The sequence below is a fragment of the Myiozetetes cayanensis genome, unplaced genomic scaffold (assembly GCF_022539395.1).
Source record: "Myiozetetes cayanensis isolate MyiCay16 unplaced genomic scaffold, myiCay2020 scf2-11, whole genome shotgun sequence".
NCBI lineage: Eukaryota > Metazoa > Chordata > Aves > Passeriformes > Tyrannidae > Myiozetetes > Myiozetetes cayanensis.
This window is the reverse complement of record NW_026087411.1, coordinates 1,439,409-1,458,465: the sequence shown is the minus strand read 5'-3', so window position 1 is coordinate 1,458,465 and position 19,057 is coordinate 1,439,409. Positions and strand designations below refer to the sequence as shown.

At 46.6% G+C, this 19,057-nt stretch overlaps 1 protein-coding gene across 1 annotated transcript in view; it reads left to right on the top strand.

Moving 5' to 3' along the window:
* The first annotated feature begins 9,285 nt into the window (after positions 1-9,285).
* CCDC88A (coiled-coil domain containing 88A) overlaps positions 9,286-19,057 on the top strand; it is a 62,348-nt gene continuing 52,576 nt past the window's right edge. Inside the window, 2 exon segments of the mRNA XM_050316981.1 lie at positions 9,286-10,003; positions 10,129-10,229. Coding sequence (XP_050172938.1) covers positions 9,941-10,003; positions 10,129-10,229 — 164 coding nt within the window. The 5' untranslated portion in view covers positions 9,286-9,940.

The following is a 19,057-nucleotide window of genomic DNA, read 5'->3' as shown; positions in this document are numbered from 1 at the left end:
AAGGCTCGTGTGCATCCACATCAGTCTAATAGAAAACCTGTAGGAAAGCCATGTGCCACTTTCTGGGGCTGTATTTGTAGATGAAAGTACAAAGTTTAATTCACTCTGAATTAAAGAGTCACCCTCAAGCTTTCTACTCCACTGCATCTGTATAAACACAGATCCTCAGGGGGGCACTCTTGGTTCAAGCACAGTGCAGAGGAGGTGCAGTTTCATCTGGGTTTTTCCTTTGTAGTGCGCTGACAAAAAAAGCCTAAGGAGCTCCTAGGATGACTTTCAAGTCACGGTTAAAAATAAGCTAAAATAAGTGTTACATAAGGTAAAGGAGCTTCAGCTCTGTCATTCTGTTATGAGGTAAACCTGGTTATATAATGTCTGCTGCCAGAATTCCGACTTTCACTTCAAAGAGGGTCACAGTAGGAATGAAGGCTTAATATTGAGAAATGGGGTATATTTGGTTGACTTACCTGTATCAGTATTTTTCTTGTTTCTTCTGCAACTGCTATTTCTGTGTGTGTGTAAAAGCAGGGGGGAAATAAACTGTCCCTGTGTGTGATGTTATGGATTTCCTGCTGTTATTGGCTACGATACATAACCCAGAGTGACTGGGAAAACTGGGATACTTATGGTAAGGAGTAATTGGGGAATTTGGAGGGAGCTTCCTGCTTGGTGTCCATTTCCCAAACCCATGATAACTGAACTGAAATTATTTCTAACCCTCTATGCTGTTTTACTGTCTCTTGAACAGCTGGATTTGTCTTTGTTATCGCTATTAATAAGCACTGGGAGAATTATTAGCTCTTCAAAGAGCAGACATATAAATATGACATTATCAGAACCATTCCATCATAAAACAGCTCAAGAAAAATTGCACTAAGCCCCTCTTTTTGCCTTTTTCCTTTTTTTTTTTTTTTTCTGGTCTTTCTGCAAGAGCAATTAGTGGGCAAAACTGAACCATGCCACGGGCCCTTGAGTGAGAAATTCCTTGGAAGAAACAAGCCTTGTGTTCTTCCCAAGGAGGATTAGCAGTTCCTAAATGCCTGGGTGATTTCTTAAGCACAGTCAGTGTAGCTGCTGTAAAGGAAACTGCAGAAGTGCTGACACCTCAGTGTTGCAGCTTCCACTGAAGTGCATGGAGACAGGAGCGGTAAAGAAAGAACCAGGCAGGGCAGGAGAGGAGCTCGGCGCAGTTGTGAAGTCAATCCGAACCCCCGGCAGGGCTGCATTTGCACTCGGGGTGGAAGGACCAGCTCTGGAACCTTAACAAAACCCTCACAAGCTGCGGGCACGTCAGGCAGCCCTGAGTGGAAGTAGGGCTGGCCTGGGTGAAGCGTGCAGGGCTCAGAGGTGGATAATCCGAGCCGGAGGTCACTCGTGGGCTATTCCCACGATTAGTGCCTACGCTGTGTGCGGCAGCCCTGCCTTGCTGCCGGTTCTGCGCGCTCCACGGGCAGGGGGGGAGCTCCAGCTCCAGCAGGGCTCTCAGCGCAGGCAGGAGACCTCGCCGTGCTTTGGGATAATGATTATTATTACTGCCAACACCCCTCTTGGGTGACTGTCAGCCCGAACTATAGCACCAAATTGGCTGTCCTCGTTTGCTAATTAATTTTGTTTGTAAAATACTCCTCCGAGGGAGAGGGAATAAATGTTACCATTAAGGACTTAAATAGGCTTTCAGATGAAATGCCATAACCAGCTGCAGGTCAGCAACAAACCATTCTTTGTTAAGGTGTTTTCCTTTTGCAGAGATACAGCCTGAACAAGCTGAATAATCTCATCCTTTTAAGGCAGACTGTTAAGGTGGACTCATTCTGTGATCAGAAATATCCCATAGGTCATAGTAGCAGAAAGGAATAGATTCTGAACTATTCATTATTTTAGTGTAGCATTTTCTGGAAAAATGTGTGAAAAGGGCTACAATGTTCTACTTAGGTTGTATATTTTATATATTTTGACCTGTTACTAATATTTAAGAGTAATAGCCTTAAGCAAAATTAAACCCTTTCTGGGCCCACAGAAAAAATTATCAAGCTGAAATCAAGACTGATGTACACAGAATTCCAATTTTACCCAGGCTATTAAAAAAAAAACCAAAAAAACAAAAAGTCCTAGACTCCTTTAGGTTGGAGAAGACCTTTAAGATCGAGTCCAACCATTAACCCAGCACTGCCAAGGCCAGCACTAAACCAGGTCCCCAAGTGTCACATTTGCATGTCTTGAATCCCTCTGGGGCTGGTGACTCCACCACTTCCCTGGGCAGCCTGTTTCAGTAATAATTTCAGCAGCTTATTTATTAATACTAGCATTAAAAAATCAGCAGTGTATGAAATTGCTTTGTAATAGATTAAAGAAAAAAACACCCAACCAAACAATTGACATCTCAGTATAAGCGTGAAATTCCCAGGAAAAACGAGTCTTTTCCAAAGCCTCCTTTGGCCTTTCAGCCACTGCACACCCACCCTTAACTCAGCAATTGTGTGACAGAGCAGCAGGTAACAACCACAGAGAACCTCACCTTTGTGTGACCACCTTAGTTAAAAATACAGCTTTTTATAGGGATGTAAAGCTGGCAAGAGGAGCCCACTCAAGGGAGATGTTTAGGCACTGGAAAGGAGGCGGCAGGAATTAGCTGTTGGTGGCAGTGGCTCGGAAAAGCCTGAATTAAGTGGCCAAAAGTGTTGCTGGAGGTTTTAGCAGGAAAAAAAAAAACCCAAACAGCTGGCATAGAAAAATATTGGAATGATACATTTGAAAGCATGGTAGGTTTAGGTAAAAAAAATGGCATATTTTCCAGAGATGAACAGCATTAGGTGAGAATTTCAATTTTGTGTTAATCTCCAATTAAACTGACAATTGAACTGGTGCCACAGTGAGTTGAACCCTCTGGACTTAGAGCAAACAAAGGGGTCTTACAGTTAACAGTGGCTTCTGAAAGAGGTGTGGATGAGGAGGCTGTTCCCAGCTCTTGTAAGAAGCTTCTTCAGGAATCCCATCTAATAAGTGTAATTTTTTACCTGTCATTAGTTATTTTTTCATGAGCTTTATTTTTTTCTATTAATTAGTTCAAATATTTTATTATCAGTCTCTTTTTAATGTAATGCTGTAAAAGAGTAACTTGTGTTTTCTTTTCCTATAAGCTTGTCAAAAGACCTTCCCAAAGGCAAAACAGGGATATCTTAAAAGCTTTTAATTGTCTGACTGGTATTTCATAGACAGAAAAGCTGTTTTCAGACGTTAATAATTTGCCAAATAACCAGGGGTAAAAGCAGACATGGCAGGGGATAGGATAATGGAGAGGCTAATCCTGAGCTCAGAAGAACAGAGGTTGGAACAGAAGTGATCCCACTACAATTATATGTTCAGTGCTGTGTATTTTTCCTTCTTCTTGTGGGCATAACTAAGTCCATACCTGAGCACACAGATGGAAATCTCAAACACAGAACTGTGGTGCGTGCAGTTCATTATGTAGTGACCTTGGGAAGGTCCCAGGCACCATGTGCAGCTGGAGAGAGACACGCTCACATCAGAGGTTAATGCGGGGCTCTGGAAGTTAATAACTCTTCCTGAGCTGGGGAATCTGGCTCTCGTGGCAGCATTACCCAAGGTGGAGCGGTCAGGTGGCATCAACACTGACAACGTGGGGGAGAGGAGCGAGGCACCAGCAAGAGTCTGTGGCAAAGGACAGGGAGGCAGCTACCAGTGACATGGGGCTGGGGGAAGGAAAGCAAACCTAGTGTCATAGCAGAGCAGAACTGAGGCAGCTGGAGGTCAGAGGGGTTAGAGTTAGGATCTTTCCCAGGGGCTACAGAACCTCTGGTGTTTTGTGAGGCTGCGTGGTGAGAGTGCCCCCCACGAAAGGAAAGCCCCGGAGAAGGGACCCAGCTCAGCACTTCTGTCCCTCAGGGATCGGAGGTGGCACGGTGCTGCTGGTCCAGCACCATGCCCTGCTCTGCGCAGACACACGGCCAGCTGTGCCTGCTGGCAGGGAGCAGCCTGGCTGCACCCTGCTCCTCGGCAGAGCAAGGGCAGAGCTGCCCTGCCCCGTTCATGGGAGACGCTGCTCACACTGGCACGGCCGTGTCTGACAGAAGGCATGGCAGCAAGAGCTTTTGCTCAGTCTCACTCCACTGGCCACAGCAGAAGTGAGTACCAAACCTATTGTCCTGTAACTGCTGTTCTTGCTGTAATGCCTGATGCTCGATTTTTAGAGGGGAAAAAAAAAATCTATTTCCTTTGTATGCAGCAAATACCAAAGGGAAATTCACAACCAGCATTATTAGGCAGTCTCACAGTTCACAGCTGACAGCCAGAAACACAGCTGAACGTTTTATTGGCTGAACAGGGAGGAGATCTGGATTGCAACTCTTAAGTTCAAACCAATTTTCTTTGAAAGGCAGTATTTCCCTGACACTCTCTTACAGAGAGTCTCATCCTATGGAAATATTTAGGAACAGCTATTCAATTTAAAAATCAAGGTAAATGCTTGGTCTATTTTTGATCCCATCAGCTGACCTGCCACAGTAACATCCTTCCTGCCACTCCAGCTGCTTGAAAAGAAACAAAAAGCTGCAGGCACCTCCCTCCTCAGATGAATCCCAGTGTTAAATGTAATACTTTCAGCAGCAGTTTCATGGTTTAAGTACTGTGTGTGTAGTCCCTGCAGGAAGGTGTGGATATGTCAGGTAGGCAGGGCTGGAAATGGGCACTGCCTGTCCCTGCAATGAGCATTCTGCCTGACAGGAATTCTGCTGCACTTGATGCAGAGAACTGCCCAGGATGGCACACGCCCACACAGGGGGTTTTGTCTGCTGTATCTGTACGTATTTCTTGGTGCAACGGGACACAAACTGCAAAATGTCTGGGATGTGTAAAAACTCTTAAATGAACAATGGTTTTGTTCTTAATTTTTCACTCCAAATACTCTCATGTTGAGGTTACTCACGGTTTTCTCAGCAAATTCCCTGCAGGTTGATGGGGGATTTTGGTCACGTCAGAGCAGAGGCAGTGGCAGGGAAGCAATCTTCAAGAACTGGTGTGGAATTTTCGGTTCTTCATTCACGGTACAGAGGGGTTTCCCCTTCTTTCCACTCCTGTGGGACAAGAAATAACCTTAAGTCTACTGACTTTGTGGGACCTTTAGGAATTCCTAGCAATGCTTACAAAGGCTCAGCCCCTCAGTGCCCTTAGTCTTCCCTTTATTTCCCCATCTAATCCTATAGTCTTGCTTTGATTAGGGAGCAAACACAGGACATGGAAGGTGACTCTGTGCTTGCAGTTTTCACTAGACACTGTCCTACCAAGTCAGCCCAGTAATCAGAAAATTCAGGTTTTGACTGTGCTTTCACAACCCTGCTGTGGATCCCAAGCATCCACATTTGGTCTGTGTTTTTCCCCTTTTCTGAAGTCTCATCAGCCAGAGGCCTATCAACGCAGCAGGAAGCAAAACCAGCAGCAGGAGCAGCGTCACCTCCTTGCTTGCGTAGGAGAGGAAGATAAAACCACTGTCTCTTGCACCAGCTAAAAAGGGCAGGCTGGTGGTGATTTATTCCCCAAACAGACCCTGGCTCACTGACCAGAAATCTCTTGACCAACTCTGACAAGGTAAGTGGGGCTGTGCAGTTACACCTTCCTGCTCCCTGCAGGTTTAGGGCACCACTTGGTGTTCTAGTTTGTTCTTTGTCAGCTTTTATTTTGCAACAACAGGCACAGGAAATGATGCCACGAGCAAAAAGAGTTCCCTGAGAAGATGAAGTAACCATATAATTTACAGATCTGGGGTCTGGGCACAGATCACTGAACATAGCCATGTCTTCTATGTAGAGTCTTGCACCACCAAAGGAGGTGCAAGAGAAAAGGAGATGGGGATGCTTCACCTGTACAAGAACAAACTGCTCTTCAAACAACAAGGTTAATCTCTAAATCCCTTTTTTCAGGAGTAGGCTACACACTGTACTAAACACTGACAGTGCTGTTCTAGAGAATGAGATGTGAAAGAAAAGTCCTGTTCTCTGTGCATTTTTTCAAATTATAAAAAGGATAATTTTTTAGTTCCAAAATATTCCCAAATATACATTCTTGGAATAGTTAAAACCATTGACATTTTAGTTTAATAATAATGTTTCATCTCTGTTTCTGGGTCACTTAACTTCAGTTGTCAACTTCCGGTTCAAGTAAGGAACTGCAAATCATCTGAGACGAAACAGATGACGAGGCATTTCAGAAAGATATTATGCAGTGCTTATCTAAAATATATTCTGCAGGAACAGGGCTCAACAGCCGTGCAGGCCAACTGGAGGACGTGGACGGGAGCAAAACCATCTGAAACTCTCTAATCCCATTTTTAACGTTACGGAATCTCAGCACAAAATGGTTTTTTTTTTCGTGAGCCAGCTGGTGTTACCAACACGTGACTACTACATGGGCTATCAACCTCCACTAGGCAGTCCCTAATTCCTCGAAATTGCTTTCTGCCCAAGTCATTACTGCCTAATTAGAGCCCTGTGGGCACAAGCGGACGGGGCAGGGGAGTTCCGTGGCCCTGTGGGCACAATGGCGTGTTCAGAGCCTCTTGCCAGACACAGGGGCTGTGCTGCTTGGTCGGCCAGGCTCGTACAAAAATGCTTTTGTAGCTGCCTTCAAGGGCTGGGAGTTCGTTGGCACTTATTTCACCCATGGATCACCAGGTTCTTATTCAGAACCAAGACTGCAGAGTTTTCCTTTGCCTTTCCTTATTCCTTTTGTTTGGAGTTCACCAGAAAGGTCTGGTCTGGGGGAGGGGGAAAGACCTGGGTTTTGGCTGAAAAAGTCTAATTGTGAGAATCAAAACAGTCATTTAACTATGAAACATTGCTTTAAAAAAACCCTTGGAATACCAATGACATCCTAATATTTCAAGGTCCGTCCTTTATTTTTCTAATCTAATCTTAGACCTTCTTCATGGGAAAAAGGTCATGATTGGAAATTTTTTCCTAGTCTTGGACCATTAGGACAAATATTATATCCAGTATATATATTATATTTTTTATATATATATTTCTTTGGGTTAAGAAAAACCTAATCTGTTCAGGTGTTACTTGACATTTTTCAAAGCTACTTAATTTCGGTAATTTTTATTGCAATGTTTTGTGGTTTTTTGGGGTTTTTTTTGTTGGTTGGGTTTTTTTGGGGGGTTGGGGTTTTTTGTTTGTTTTGTGGGGTTTTTTTTCTTATTGTGTCTGCAAAACTAAAGGCATTGGGGGAAAATGCTGCTGCAGTTTAATTTATACTACACAGAATCGAAGCTGGATTTAGTTGGAGATTTTGTAAGATGCTTTGTCAATAAACTGACATAATGTATTAAGCAGATATGGCCCTGTGTGTTAATGCAGGATTGGAGATTGGAAGCACAAGTGGCAGGAGGTGGCTCAGGGAAGGGACAATGGCTCAGGCCAGCCTGTCAGCCTCTGCTTCCCTGAGAAACCTACCCAGAAAGCTGGAATTTGCCTTAATGTGGGTGTCTGGATTTCACCTCCTGAGGAGAAAACCTGTCCTGCTTCTGGATTCCACCTGCTGAGGGGAAAACCTGCTGAGTTTTTCCCCTCACAGACACCTCTACTCGCAAAAAGGAGAATGGAAGAGCATTTCCCTCCTGCACCAAGTTTTTCCCCTCACAGGTACTTTTATTCCCCTGAAGGGAAGGGAAAAGCGTCTCCATCCTGCCCTTTTCCCCTCATGGGTACCTTTATTCCGCATGAAGGGAATGGAAAAGCATCTCCCTCACATAATGAGTATTTCCTTCACAGGCATCTTTATTCTCCTGGAGGAGAGGAATGGAGAATCTCTCTCCCTCGCCAAGTTTTCCCCTCACAGGCACCTTTATACCCCAAGAAGGGAACGGAAGAGCATCTCCCTCCTGCACCGAGTTTTTCCCCTCACAGGTACTGTTCTTCCCCTAAGGGCAATGAAAAGCATCTCCTTCCCACCCTTTTCCCCTCACGGCTACCTTTATTCCGCAGGAAGGGAATGGAAGAGCATCTCTTTCCCTCGACGAGTTTTTCCTTCACAGGCACCTTTATTTCCCATGAGATGAATGGAAGAGCATTTCCCTCCCTTCCGCACTTTCACCCTCACATTTCTCATGAAGGAAATGGAGAATATCCCTCCTGTGATGAGTTTTTCCCTCACGGGCACCTTTATTCCCCAGCTGGGAAATGGAAGAGCATCTCCCTCCTGCGCCGAGTTTTTCCCTCACAGGCACCTTTATTCCCCTAAAAGGAATGGAATAGCACCTCTTTCCCGCCCTTTTCGCCTCACGGGCACCTTTATTCCCCAAGAGGGGAATGGAAGAGCATTTCCCTCCCTCCCGCGCTTTTCCCCTCACAGGCATCTTTCATTCTCCTGAGGGAAACGGAGGATATCCCTCCCGCGACGAGTTTTTTCCCTCACAGGTACTTTTATTCCCCTAAGAGGAATGGAATAGCATCTCCTTCCCGCCCTTTTACCCTCACGGGCACCTTTATTCGCCAACTGGGAAATGGAAGAGCATCTCCCTCCTGCTCCGAGTTTTTCCTCTCACAGGTACTTTTATTCCCCTAAGAGGAATGGAATAGCATCTCTTTCCCGCCCTTTTCCCCTCACAGGCACCTTTATTCTCCTGAGGGAAACGGAGACTATCCCTCCCGCGACGAGTTTTTCCCTCACGGGCACCTTTATTCCCCACTGGGGAATGGAAGAGCATCGTCCCTCAGGGGCACGTTTATTCATCCCGGGAGGTGAGTGAGCGGAAGAGCCTTTCCCTCAGGGGCCCGTTAATTCCCCGGGAGGTGGGCGGAGGAGGCTCTGAGGGCTCGGGGCTCTGAGGTTGGGAGGTTCTGAGGGCTCTGCCCGCACCGCATCGCGCGCGCGCGCCGGGCGCGCGTCCTGCAGCGGTTCCCCGGCGGCCCCGCCCCTCTCTGATCGCGCCGCCATCCCCGCGCGGCGGCGGAGGGATACGCGGCTGCGGGCGGAGGGATCCACACGGCGGCCCCGCCGCGGGCAGGGAGAGCGGCGGGCGGGAGGGACGGCGTGAGGGAGGCAGGGCGAGGAGGGGGCGAGCGATGCGGCGCGGCCGCGCGGGCTGAGGCGAGGCGGCCCCGCTGCGGGCACGACGGCGGTGGGCAGCGGAGCCGGTGCCGCGGGAGCGGCGGAGCGGCGGGAGAATAGCTGGGGAGGGGTCCGGGGGGGCTCCGGCCGCGGCGAGGGGAGAGCGGAGCCTGAGGGGAGCGGCCGGCGCGGGGGAAGGGCGAGGCTGAGGGGCCGGGCGGCGTGTGCCGGTCCTGCCGCGCTCCGGAGGCGCAGTTTAGTGGAAAAGGGAAGGGGGTAGAAAAGGGAAGCGGTTTAAAATAGCCCCCGGTGACTCCCCGGCCGTGCCGTGGCGGGGGGGGCAGCGGGGCTCTGGTGCAGCCGCAGCCCGGGGGGCTTGGCCGTGAGAGGGGCGGGGGGCTCTGCCCTCGCTGCTCCCCTCGCCCGCCCTCGGGGCTTTTTTGTGTGGGGAAGGGGCAGGATGAGCTTGCGGAGTTTTGCTGGAATTTCTCCTTCCTTTCTGAGGCGCTGCCGCCGCTGAAGCAGATTTTCCCTTCCTCTCTTTTTTTTGTCTGATGCAGAATCCCAGTAGCTAGGCAGCCTCCCTCTTTTCTTTCCTTCCTTCCTTCCACCCCTCCGCTATGTAGGGAGGGACAGGCATCAATGGAAAGGCTGAAATACGCGTAGATGGACTCGCAGATGCATTTTTTCATGAAAGAGGAGGATAAATCCCGCTTGCCCCTGCACTGACTTTTTTATTGCTGTTGCATCGCCTGGAAAAATGGGGTTCGCTCGCTCCAGCTGAATCCTCGGAGCATTCCAGAGAGTTGCTGCAGTGGAGGACTTCTATAATTTTTTTGCATCGGAGGAGCTGCATTGATGTTAAGCATTTTTTCGTAAAATGGAGAACGAGATCTTCACACCCCTTCTGGAGCAGTTCATGTCGAGCCCTCTTGTCACCTGGGTAAGCGTTCATTTTGCCTCCCACGTTACTCGTTTTATTTGCTCATTGTTTGACGAGAAGTGCCTTGCGGCAGAGAGCGAGGTGGAGTTAATGTCAGGGTGGTGATGATGAGCGTTATGTTTTAGGTGAAGACATTTGGACCGTTAGCTGGAGGAAACGGGACCAACCTGGAGGAATATGTGGCGCTGGTGGATGGAGTGCATCTGAACGAAGTCATGCTGCAAATGTGAGTGTGGGCAGGCGCTGTCTTGGGGTTATTTTATTTTTTTTAACGTTTTATTTCTTGTGTGTTTTTGCTTCCTTGTGAGAAATCGTTTCCTTCCCTCCCCCTGTTGACCTTGGGAAATTTTCTTTTGTACGTGACACGGTCATGTGGTGAGTGAAGAGGAGGCTCGGGAGCCTGGCAGATCCTGGGCACAGTTCGGTGTCCGAGGGATGTATTTGCAGGATGTATGGTGTGATACAGGCTGAATCACGACTGTAGAACTTACTGGAAAACGGGATGACTGTAAATGCTTTCCCAGATTTCCACCGAGGGGCACAAAGGTTCGTTCTGCTGTTAAATCGTGCTCATAACCAAAAATTGGAATAAATTTGCGTGGCTGATAAGATTCTAATCCACCTCTTGGTTCACGTGACCTACAACTTGAGGATGGCATGCGAGTCACACAGCGTTCACTGAGCAGAGGGACTGGCCTTTAACTCCTTCCTCTTTATTTTCCACGCTTCCAAACTGGAGCAGTGAAGTTGATATTTTGAGAGCAGAGGGTATATTCTGGCTACAAACCACAGAAGAACCATTTTTATGTGGGTTTATAAACTGCGTGTTGAAAAACTCCAATTGTTAGAAGGATTCCGGTACAGTGGTTTTTTTGTTAATCATCATTTTGACTGGAATGTTGCCCACTACTGTAATGCTGGAGAGTAACACTTCTGTCAGGTGGCTGGTGATAGACTCATAAAAGTGTTACTAGTGCAAAAATTTCTGCATACCTTTTTCTTGGGGGGGGATATTTTAAGTCTTTACAGAGAAATAAGCCTTTTTGTTTGTATAGGTGTGGAAAACTGGGCTTGTGGCTGGAAACTGGGTACATCAGTGTGTGAGCAGCTTGTGCTGGCAGCTGCTCCTCAGGAGCACTGCTCAGGGACGGGCAGCCTTTACTCTGTTTGCAGTTTTTATTCCTATTTAAAAGGATTTTAACAGTTTGTGCTGTTGGTATTCAGCTTGTGTAACTAATCTGTGTCAAAAGAGCATTAACCTACCAGGTTTCAGTGTGAACTCACATCTTTTTGCAACCACGGTTTTCTTTGTCACCTGCCTCTGTACAACCAAAATTCCAGGTATTCACTTATATATTCACTCCAGTGTGGAGAATCATGGAAAACTCTCCAGAAAAAAAAAACAACCCTGAATCAATTCTGGCACGTTATTTTTATTTTACAATTTATTTTTCCCCTTGGGCTGCACGTAAATTAAATACCTTGTCAGCTGCATCCATGCGTTTAACGTGTAGAGTTTCTATCTGGTAAAAAAGTTTGGCACCTGGAAGGCAAATGGAGCACCAGAACAAGGTGATTCTGAAGAAGGTAGTCCTGGAGTTAAACTTTGTCAGGAATTTTTCTTAGCCCTGAGCAGTAATTGGTACCTGGCAGTTGTTTGTCAAGTGGAAAGCTATTGGGAAGGAACATTCCCATGCCTGAGGCACCGTGTGTTGGATTTGGCTTCGACTTTGTGCATCTTTGAGCCCGTGCCATGACTACTGGAGTTTACTCAGGAGGTGGCTGGGTGTGTGGGTATGAAAAAACACCCACTGGAGATGGAAACGGAAAATAAAGTGCTTTGGTGAGGCAGAACAGTTAGAAACTACCTTAAACTAGAGGTGAACGGGAAAGCACCGGTGTACAAATAAAATTAGTTTTAGAAGTATGTACCTACCCTGGAAGGTGTGTTCTACTTAAAATACAGGGTTTTTTTGGAGGTGAGATTGGTTACTGCTTAGAACTGCCTTTCATGACCGTGTTCAGATTTTGGGAAGGTTCAGTTTGTTTGGGGTTTTGTGCCAGGATTGAAAGAGGGGAAAAACTGTTTCATGTTTTGCAGACTGATCCTGTCAGTGGTGAGGTCACAGTGGAAAGCTGTGTTCACTTCCAGTCCTGTTCACTTTGAGTATCCATTTATTAAGCACATGTCTTCATTTGCAAAAACCTTTCAGAGAGGCAGCCCCAACTCATCATCAGCAGCACTTATTTCCAGTGTTTCTTTTATTTTTATTTTCCTTTAATTTTTAACTACCGTGTGTTGAGGAAATGCAGCAGCAAAGTTTGTGTCACGTGCCTTCAAAAGAGAAGTATTTTTCGTCAGAATGTTGGGATTGGGGTTTTTCGTCGTTGTTGTTGTTTGGTTGGTTTGGTTTGGGTGGTTTTTATTTTTAAAGCTCTCAGGGAGTTCAGATGAGAACAAGGTCTGTGGTGAGGAGCTCTGGCACTGGGGGCTGGTGGAGGTGCTGTGCTCCTGCTCCATGTGTACTTAAACATTCCCTGTACTCTTGCCTAATGTTGGAAAACCAAAATCTGTGACCATAAAAGTGAGGGTTACTATTGGATTAGGCATGGTTTGCACACAGTTACACAGGCAAAAAAAAAAAAAAAGTGGCTTTGTTAGTTAGGGAAGGTTTTTTGTTTGGTTGGAAAAGAGTCAACCCTGCCCTCCATCAGCTACAAGTGAGAGTGTGTCAGTGCAGGATTTGTTTCTCCTTGTGCTTGTCTGGATCACCTTTTTTTCCAATAATTGTAGTGATTCAGAGGAAATAGGTGTGAGCATTGGCATAGCTGCAGGATGCTGATGGCACTGAGATTGTAGGGTCCATCAGCACTGACTTTGTTAGTACCTCATGCATGAGAGGGGAAAATTCATTGCATTCCTTGTCTGTCTTTTGACTTTCTGGACATTTCTGAACACGTGAAAATTGCACAGATTCCATTCAGTGTCCAGTTACATCTGAAGTTACGTCTCTTCCTTTGTTAGAGATGCTGCAGCCTAATTTAATTATTGCCTTTTTTTAATTTTGTTTTTAATTAAGGAGAGTCCCAGTGTTACAGTATCAGCTCCTGACTTGAGAGAATGCTTCCAATTTCCTGTTTAAATTTAGGCCCAGTTCTTCAAAAGTATTGGGTTACTCACCTTCTGCTGGGATCAGTCAGCATCTGATACTTGTGCATAGAAACCCATCTGTCTCCCTGAATCTGAGCCTTCATCTTTGTGTTCTCTGGTGCAAAAGGGGGTCACGCTGCTTGCAAATCAATCAGAGCACAGAGCTGGCTGCTCTGCCAGGCAGGCAGGTGGGGGCACATGCCAGGAGTGCCTCCTGCCTCTACCACACCTCTGTCTCGGGGTCCTTCTGACATGCTGAAGGCAAGATGTGTTGTGTGCAGTACTGAAATCAGTGAACCGCTCTAACTCAATGGATTAGTCACCTGTTGCACATCTCTGCACAACTGCAGGAAAATAATACTTACTTGTGCTAGAGATACTTTTCCAGCACCTGGCTGGCATCACCTCAGGGGTTTTTTATAGTCTGAGTGAGCATTGTGCTGTTTATGTTCCTCTGATCCAAAAGAATCAAGGTAACTTTGCAGAAACACTCGTTTTGTGAGTGCTGCTTAATTTACATTTTCGATAGGTTCTCGTTCTCTGATATTTAACTGAATTCCAGTAGGATTGTGTAAGAAATGCTGAGAGTCTTGTAGTATGAGCTGTGGTTCCCAAACTGACAAGGGTCTTACCAGTTCCTTTGAATAAAAACAGACAGCTGCAAGTAGTTACAAGATTGGGGCTTTCATTACATTTACCACCACCATTAATATTTGGTCGAGCAACAAAGGCTTGAAACTGTATTTTACTTTTTTTTTGTTTCATTTTTACTACGCTTTGCATTTGTGGAAAGAAATCTGGTTCAAAGGAACTCTTGGACACAGCCTGTGCGCGGGGTTGGTAACGTGCAGACCCAAACTCTGAATTCATTTAATCCACTGTCTGGAAAAGCTGGCTGCTTGCACCCCAGCGTGCCATTTATAACCCTGCTCTTCATTTAATGCATTAACCAGTACTTTCCATATCAGTTGCTGCATCCAGACATGCTGAAAGCCGCTTCAGAGGGCGAAGTGTTTAATCCTCCTGCCGTTTCTTTCCCTTTTTGCCGCTCCCCCCCTGGTTTTCCCTGGCCGGATCCCCTCGCAGTCCTTTCCCAGGGCTCAGATTTTCCAGGTGGCCGGGCCGAGCGTTTCCTTGTGCTGCTCTGGCGGTGTGTGCCCAGAACGCTGCCCTGGCTGCTCTGCCGAGCTCTCAGCCTCCCCTTGGGTGCTTTTTTCCAAGCTCTGCAGCCTGCCAGCCTGTACTTCTGGCCTGCCTGCATCTTCCCCTGAAAACTGGACCGGGGCTGCAGTGCAGCAGCCAGCTGCCTGCTTGGGAAAGGGAGCAGGAACAGCCTCTCCAGCCCAGTTAACTCCTTCTTGGGAACACCAAGGAGCAAGAGGCAGCTCCTGGCTGCGTGGGGAAATGGAAAAGAGGAAAATGAAATGGGTGACTTTGGCTGTAGGATCATTTATTTTAGGAAGAAGGTGAGATGTTATGAAGTCTGCTCACTTTGTGGCAGCAAGTGGATTTGATGGACACGTTTCAGACGTGCTCTGTCGGGTCTCCACAGGTGCAAGGTGCATCTCACTCTCACAGTCTGGAGCTGTTGCTCTCTCCTGCAGCAGCAGGGCCTAGGTTCTTCTTCAGGAAAGATGGATTTCTAACAGTAATTTTTCTGTTGTAAATGGTCCAGCACAACGTGCAGCGTGATCAGGACTGTTGGGATTAAAACATTTTGTTTACAGGAAAGGGAAACATAGTTCTGAGGTAAATGTTGGATAATTTGGGACTGGAACATCTGCCTGCAGGGAGCTCTGAACTGGGCAGATGAGGGGGACATGGGCTGATACCTGCACTTGTGAGGGGCTTGATAGAAAAAGGGAAGAAAGTGTGGGTTGAACACAGAATGTTTGAAGTGTTTGATCTTGGCTTATGTCTTACTAGGAGTTTTTATGCATGTGTACCCTTTTCCACAATTGATGTCCCCTTTCCTTCATCCTGACTGCTGTGATTTGTTGCTGAGCAGCAAACCCTTCTGTGCTTCACTCTTGTTCTTTGCAGAATTTTGAAGATTAGGAATTAAATGATCTAATCTTCCTCTACATGTATACATCCACTTCTTTTCTCTCTCTTTCATGTGCTGTCTTGATTATCTTTCTTTGTCTTCCTCTTTCTTTTGGTAGTGTACTACTTATCCCACCCTTAGTCTGGGCTGGTAGCTGGAATAAAAGCTGGATTAAAACCCCTTTTTAATACATACAGAGGTGTTTTTGGGGATCTGCCTACCTGTTTCAAGAATAACCATCTCAGATCTGAAATCAGAATAACTTGTTTCAGCATGGAAATTTGGCCAGGTATTGCTGTGCTCTGATCTTTCTTTTCAGGACTAACCGTGTGAACTGACAAATTGGTTGCTAAATCAGGCACATCTTATCCTGTGCCAAATTTGACAGGCTTCTTTCTAGATTTTCCTCGTTTTCTTTCTTCTGCTGAGAAGGGAATTTGAAGGTTTGTGCTCTTTCATATGTTCTTCTTATTTTTGGTTCCTCTAAACTCAACACCAGTTTGTTTCCTTGTCTCCCCTGCTGCACCACTTTTCCCTGTGTAGTGATTATTGACGGATGGAGGCATTTTGTTGAACTGCTGGTTTGTAGAGCACATGGCCTCAGAGGGCAGAGGTTGTTTGGGAATAAGTGCATGAGTCTGTTTGGGAGTTTGCTTTGTTTTGGAGTTCAGTATTTATCCCAAGGATACTCCAGAGGCAGTTGTTGTTGAGCAGTGTTTACCAAAAGCCTCCCCCTGGTTTCATGGGATTAATTGATGCCAAGGCATTGAATGGAAGCAAAGCTGCTGCTTGACCCAAGTGAAAATTACCTTATATTTTTACAGTGGGAAATGGTAAGGGGGTAACTCAGAAATGGTGTGTCCCATATTCCTGGCCAATCCTGGAGTCTGTGTTGCACCTCCAGACATGCTCCCAAACTTGCTTCCTTTCCTGCAGTGATATGAGATAAAACCACTTAGGTTTATTGCAGAACGTTATCTTGGTTTGAGCTTCAGGGAGATATTTGCTCTAGTTTTTCTTTATGTGGTATCTTTGTTTTTCTTAAATAAGCCCTTGAGCAAGGAGTGTCTGGTGTAATTTCCTGGTAGCTTGGGAAGGCACTTGCTGTGTGTTCAGTGTTGTGTGTGCTGGACAAAACCAGAATGCAGACACTACTTGGTGTGTCAGAGAATGGAGACAAATGTCATAATGTCACTAGGCTACCAACTGGGATGGACAAAGATGAATATGTGTCTTTTATTGTCGTAGAATTTCCTCCTAGAAGGTCTATTTCCCTTTGTGGGAAAGGGAAATGCTGAAGTCATAGTGTTCTAACCAAGAGCATTTGGTGGAAGTCGTTGTGGTGCTATTTTTACAGCTGGAGATCTTTTCGGTCACGAACACTGCAATATTTGGGTGGCTTTGGTGTCACCTCACTTGGCTGATCACACGCTGTTTCCTGTGGGTTTAATGCTCGCAGTGCTGAGATGTTTTACCTGTGGTCAGGCTGCTTTGACTCGGAAGCGCTCGTTTGTTTTGAGGATTTATAGCTCCAGCAAAGCTCCAAGGCAAGAGCAAAACAGGAAACATTTTTCCAAGTCTTCCAAAGCAGAAACTGGTCTTGGTAGTGCTGTGATTATCAAATAATCAGCAAAGTACAGGCTACTGTGGTGCTGCAAGTTTGGTAGGGTGGAAGAAAAAAACTTATCCATACAAGCTACTCCAAAGAGGTTTTTTCAGCCTTACAGAAAGAAGACTGCCTAAGTGTGTGTTGTATTTAAATCCTGCATAGCCATTTCCCCTTTTATCCATATTTTAATGGTCTAAGAAAGCATGTTAGCCCCACAAATGCCATTTGCTCAGGGCAGTAAGTGTTTATTGTCTCCTCCTCTGTACTGCTGGCTGCTTCCTGTCACTGATGCCAACCTGCTGGCCCCGTTCTGCTGCTTTTCTGACTGTTGCTGATGCTCCTTCCCGGGTAATACCTGGGTGTTTGCACCATGCTGTTCCCCAGGTAGCTTGTGGAAGCATTTTCTGCTGTCAGGGCACTGGGATGTTCGGTGCCAACTCCTGCTGCACCTTGTGATGGAGAGCTGGGAGCACTGAGTGCTGGGAAGTTCATCTGCTTGTTGTCACAGGATCCTTGTGGGTGTCGATGTTTGCAGTGTTTTAGTGCTCAGTTGCTTTTAGATGTTAATCCCAAAGTCAAGGGAGTTTCAGTTTCTCTGTTAATTGGTACTGCACTGAATGGATCTTAAAATTTGAACTCATTTCAGAAGTTATTTTCCCTGAGAGGGGAAAAACCATGCAGTGCTTGAAGTAGAAGTCAAAGTTTCAGTATTCCTGATCCTCAGTAGTTTGTTCCTGTGCCGTGTCCATCCCTGAGCTTTGTAGCCTGTGCACTCCTGCATCCTGGGCACCTTTTGGCTTTAGTTCAATTTGGGAAGTGGTGGAGAGCAAGTCCTACAGCATTTTCACTCTCCCTTTTCCAACAATAGCTGATACTAGTTAGGAAAGCCCTCAAAACCCGACCAAATTTTAGAAGAAACATGAGGGTACTGAGAGGATACTTAGAGTTGTTGGAGCGGAGCGTGTTTGTCAGCCTTTCTGGTTCTCAAAAAAAGCATTTGTTTGTTCACGTTTCTTCTAGAACTCTCAAATTTTTAATCCCTAGGTGTGTTTGTTTTGAGTGACAGTGTTAAGTGTTCTGGGATGCTTTGAATCCTGTAGGTTTTGCTTCCCACGAGTAACACTTTTCACTTTGGTGGAAGCCAGTTTACCTGCTGCACGTTGTCATTGACTGTTGTGGGGAGCTCAGTGCTGTCATCAGCGACTCACTGGGTTCAATTTGTGGCAGAAAGCTTTTATTTTTTCATATAGTGCTTTTTGGTGTGATAGGAAAAGAGTAGTCAAGGTGAAATAGTAATAATGAAGTTATTTCACTGTAGTGATGCTAAAAGCAGAGGTTGTGCTCTAAACCTGGAACTGAGAGATTTTTGGGGGGCATTAATTCAGTGTGTGGTTAGTGAGTGACAGGTGAACTGGTTCCTCTCTTCTCTTCTCACACGTTTTGCTCACCTGCAGCATCGTGTCACTGTTAAAGAACAGAGAAAGGATGAGAAATAGATCCGGGCTGTCGTGGGCTCTGCTTTGTTTAAAACCCCGGGAGGGAGAAATTAAAGATCAGTCAGCGGGCTCCTGAACCCCCCGTGGTTCGGTGTGGCTGTTGGCAGTTCCCTGTGAGCGAGGGGCTGTCCCTCCGTGCCGCTGTGACCCTCGCCGTGGGGTCCCCAGCAGGTCAGGGCAGCCCCCGCGGTGCCGTGCAGCCGGTCGGTGTTGCTGGGAAGGGGAGGCAGGGGTGAGTGGGCAGGACAGCCCGGGGCACTGCGGTTCTAGCACAGTTCAGCCGTGAGTAATTAGGCAGCTCCTGTGCCGGCAGTGCCAGCTCCAGTGCTCGCACCGGGCAGTGCCCCGGGAGCAGCTCAGCCCGGGCAGACGCCGGGAGCAGGGACGCTCTGCGTGTGCCCACGATCCACTCACATGCTCTTGGCACAGCTCCCTGCCATCCCCACCAGCCAGTCCATTTGTTTTAGGCCAGTTGGTCGTGGGGGTTTTTGTTTTTTTTTTTTAAAGTAGGCATTGGGCTTCAGCCTCCTAATAGCTTATGATGTTGGACATAATCCTGGGAAGTGGGGTTTTGTGCAGGGGCCAAGAGACTTTGGATGTTAGACCTACTTCCTAAAGCTCCCGTTATCACGAGGCAAAAAACGTTTGATACAGCTTTGGACTTCTGGCTCTCAAGCTTTGCCAAGTGCAGAGTTAGCAAAGGGTCCTTAAACTGAGTTTTAGTACCTTGTTTTGTGGCAGAGTGTTTGGA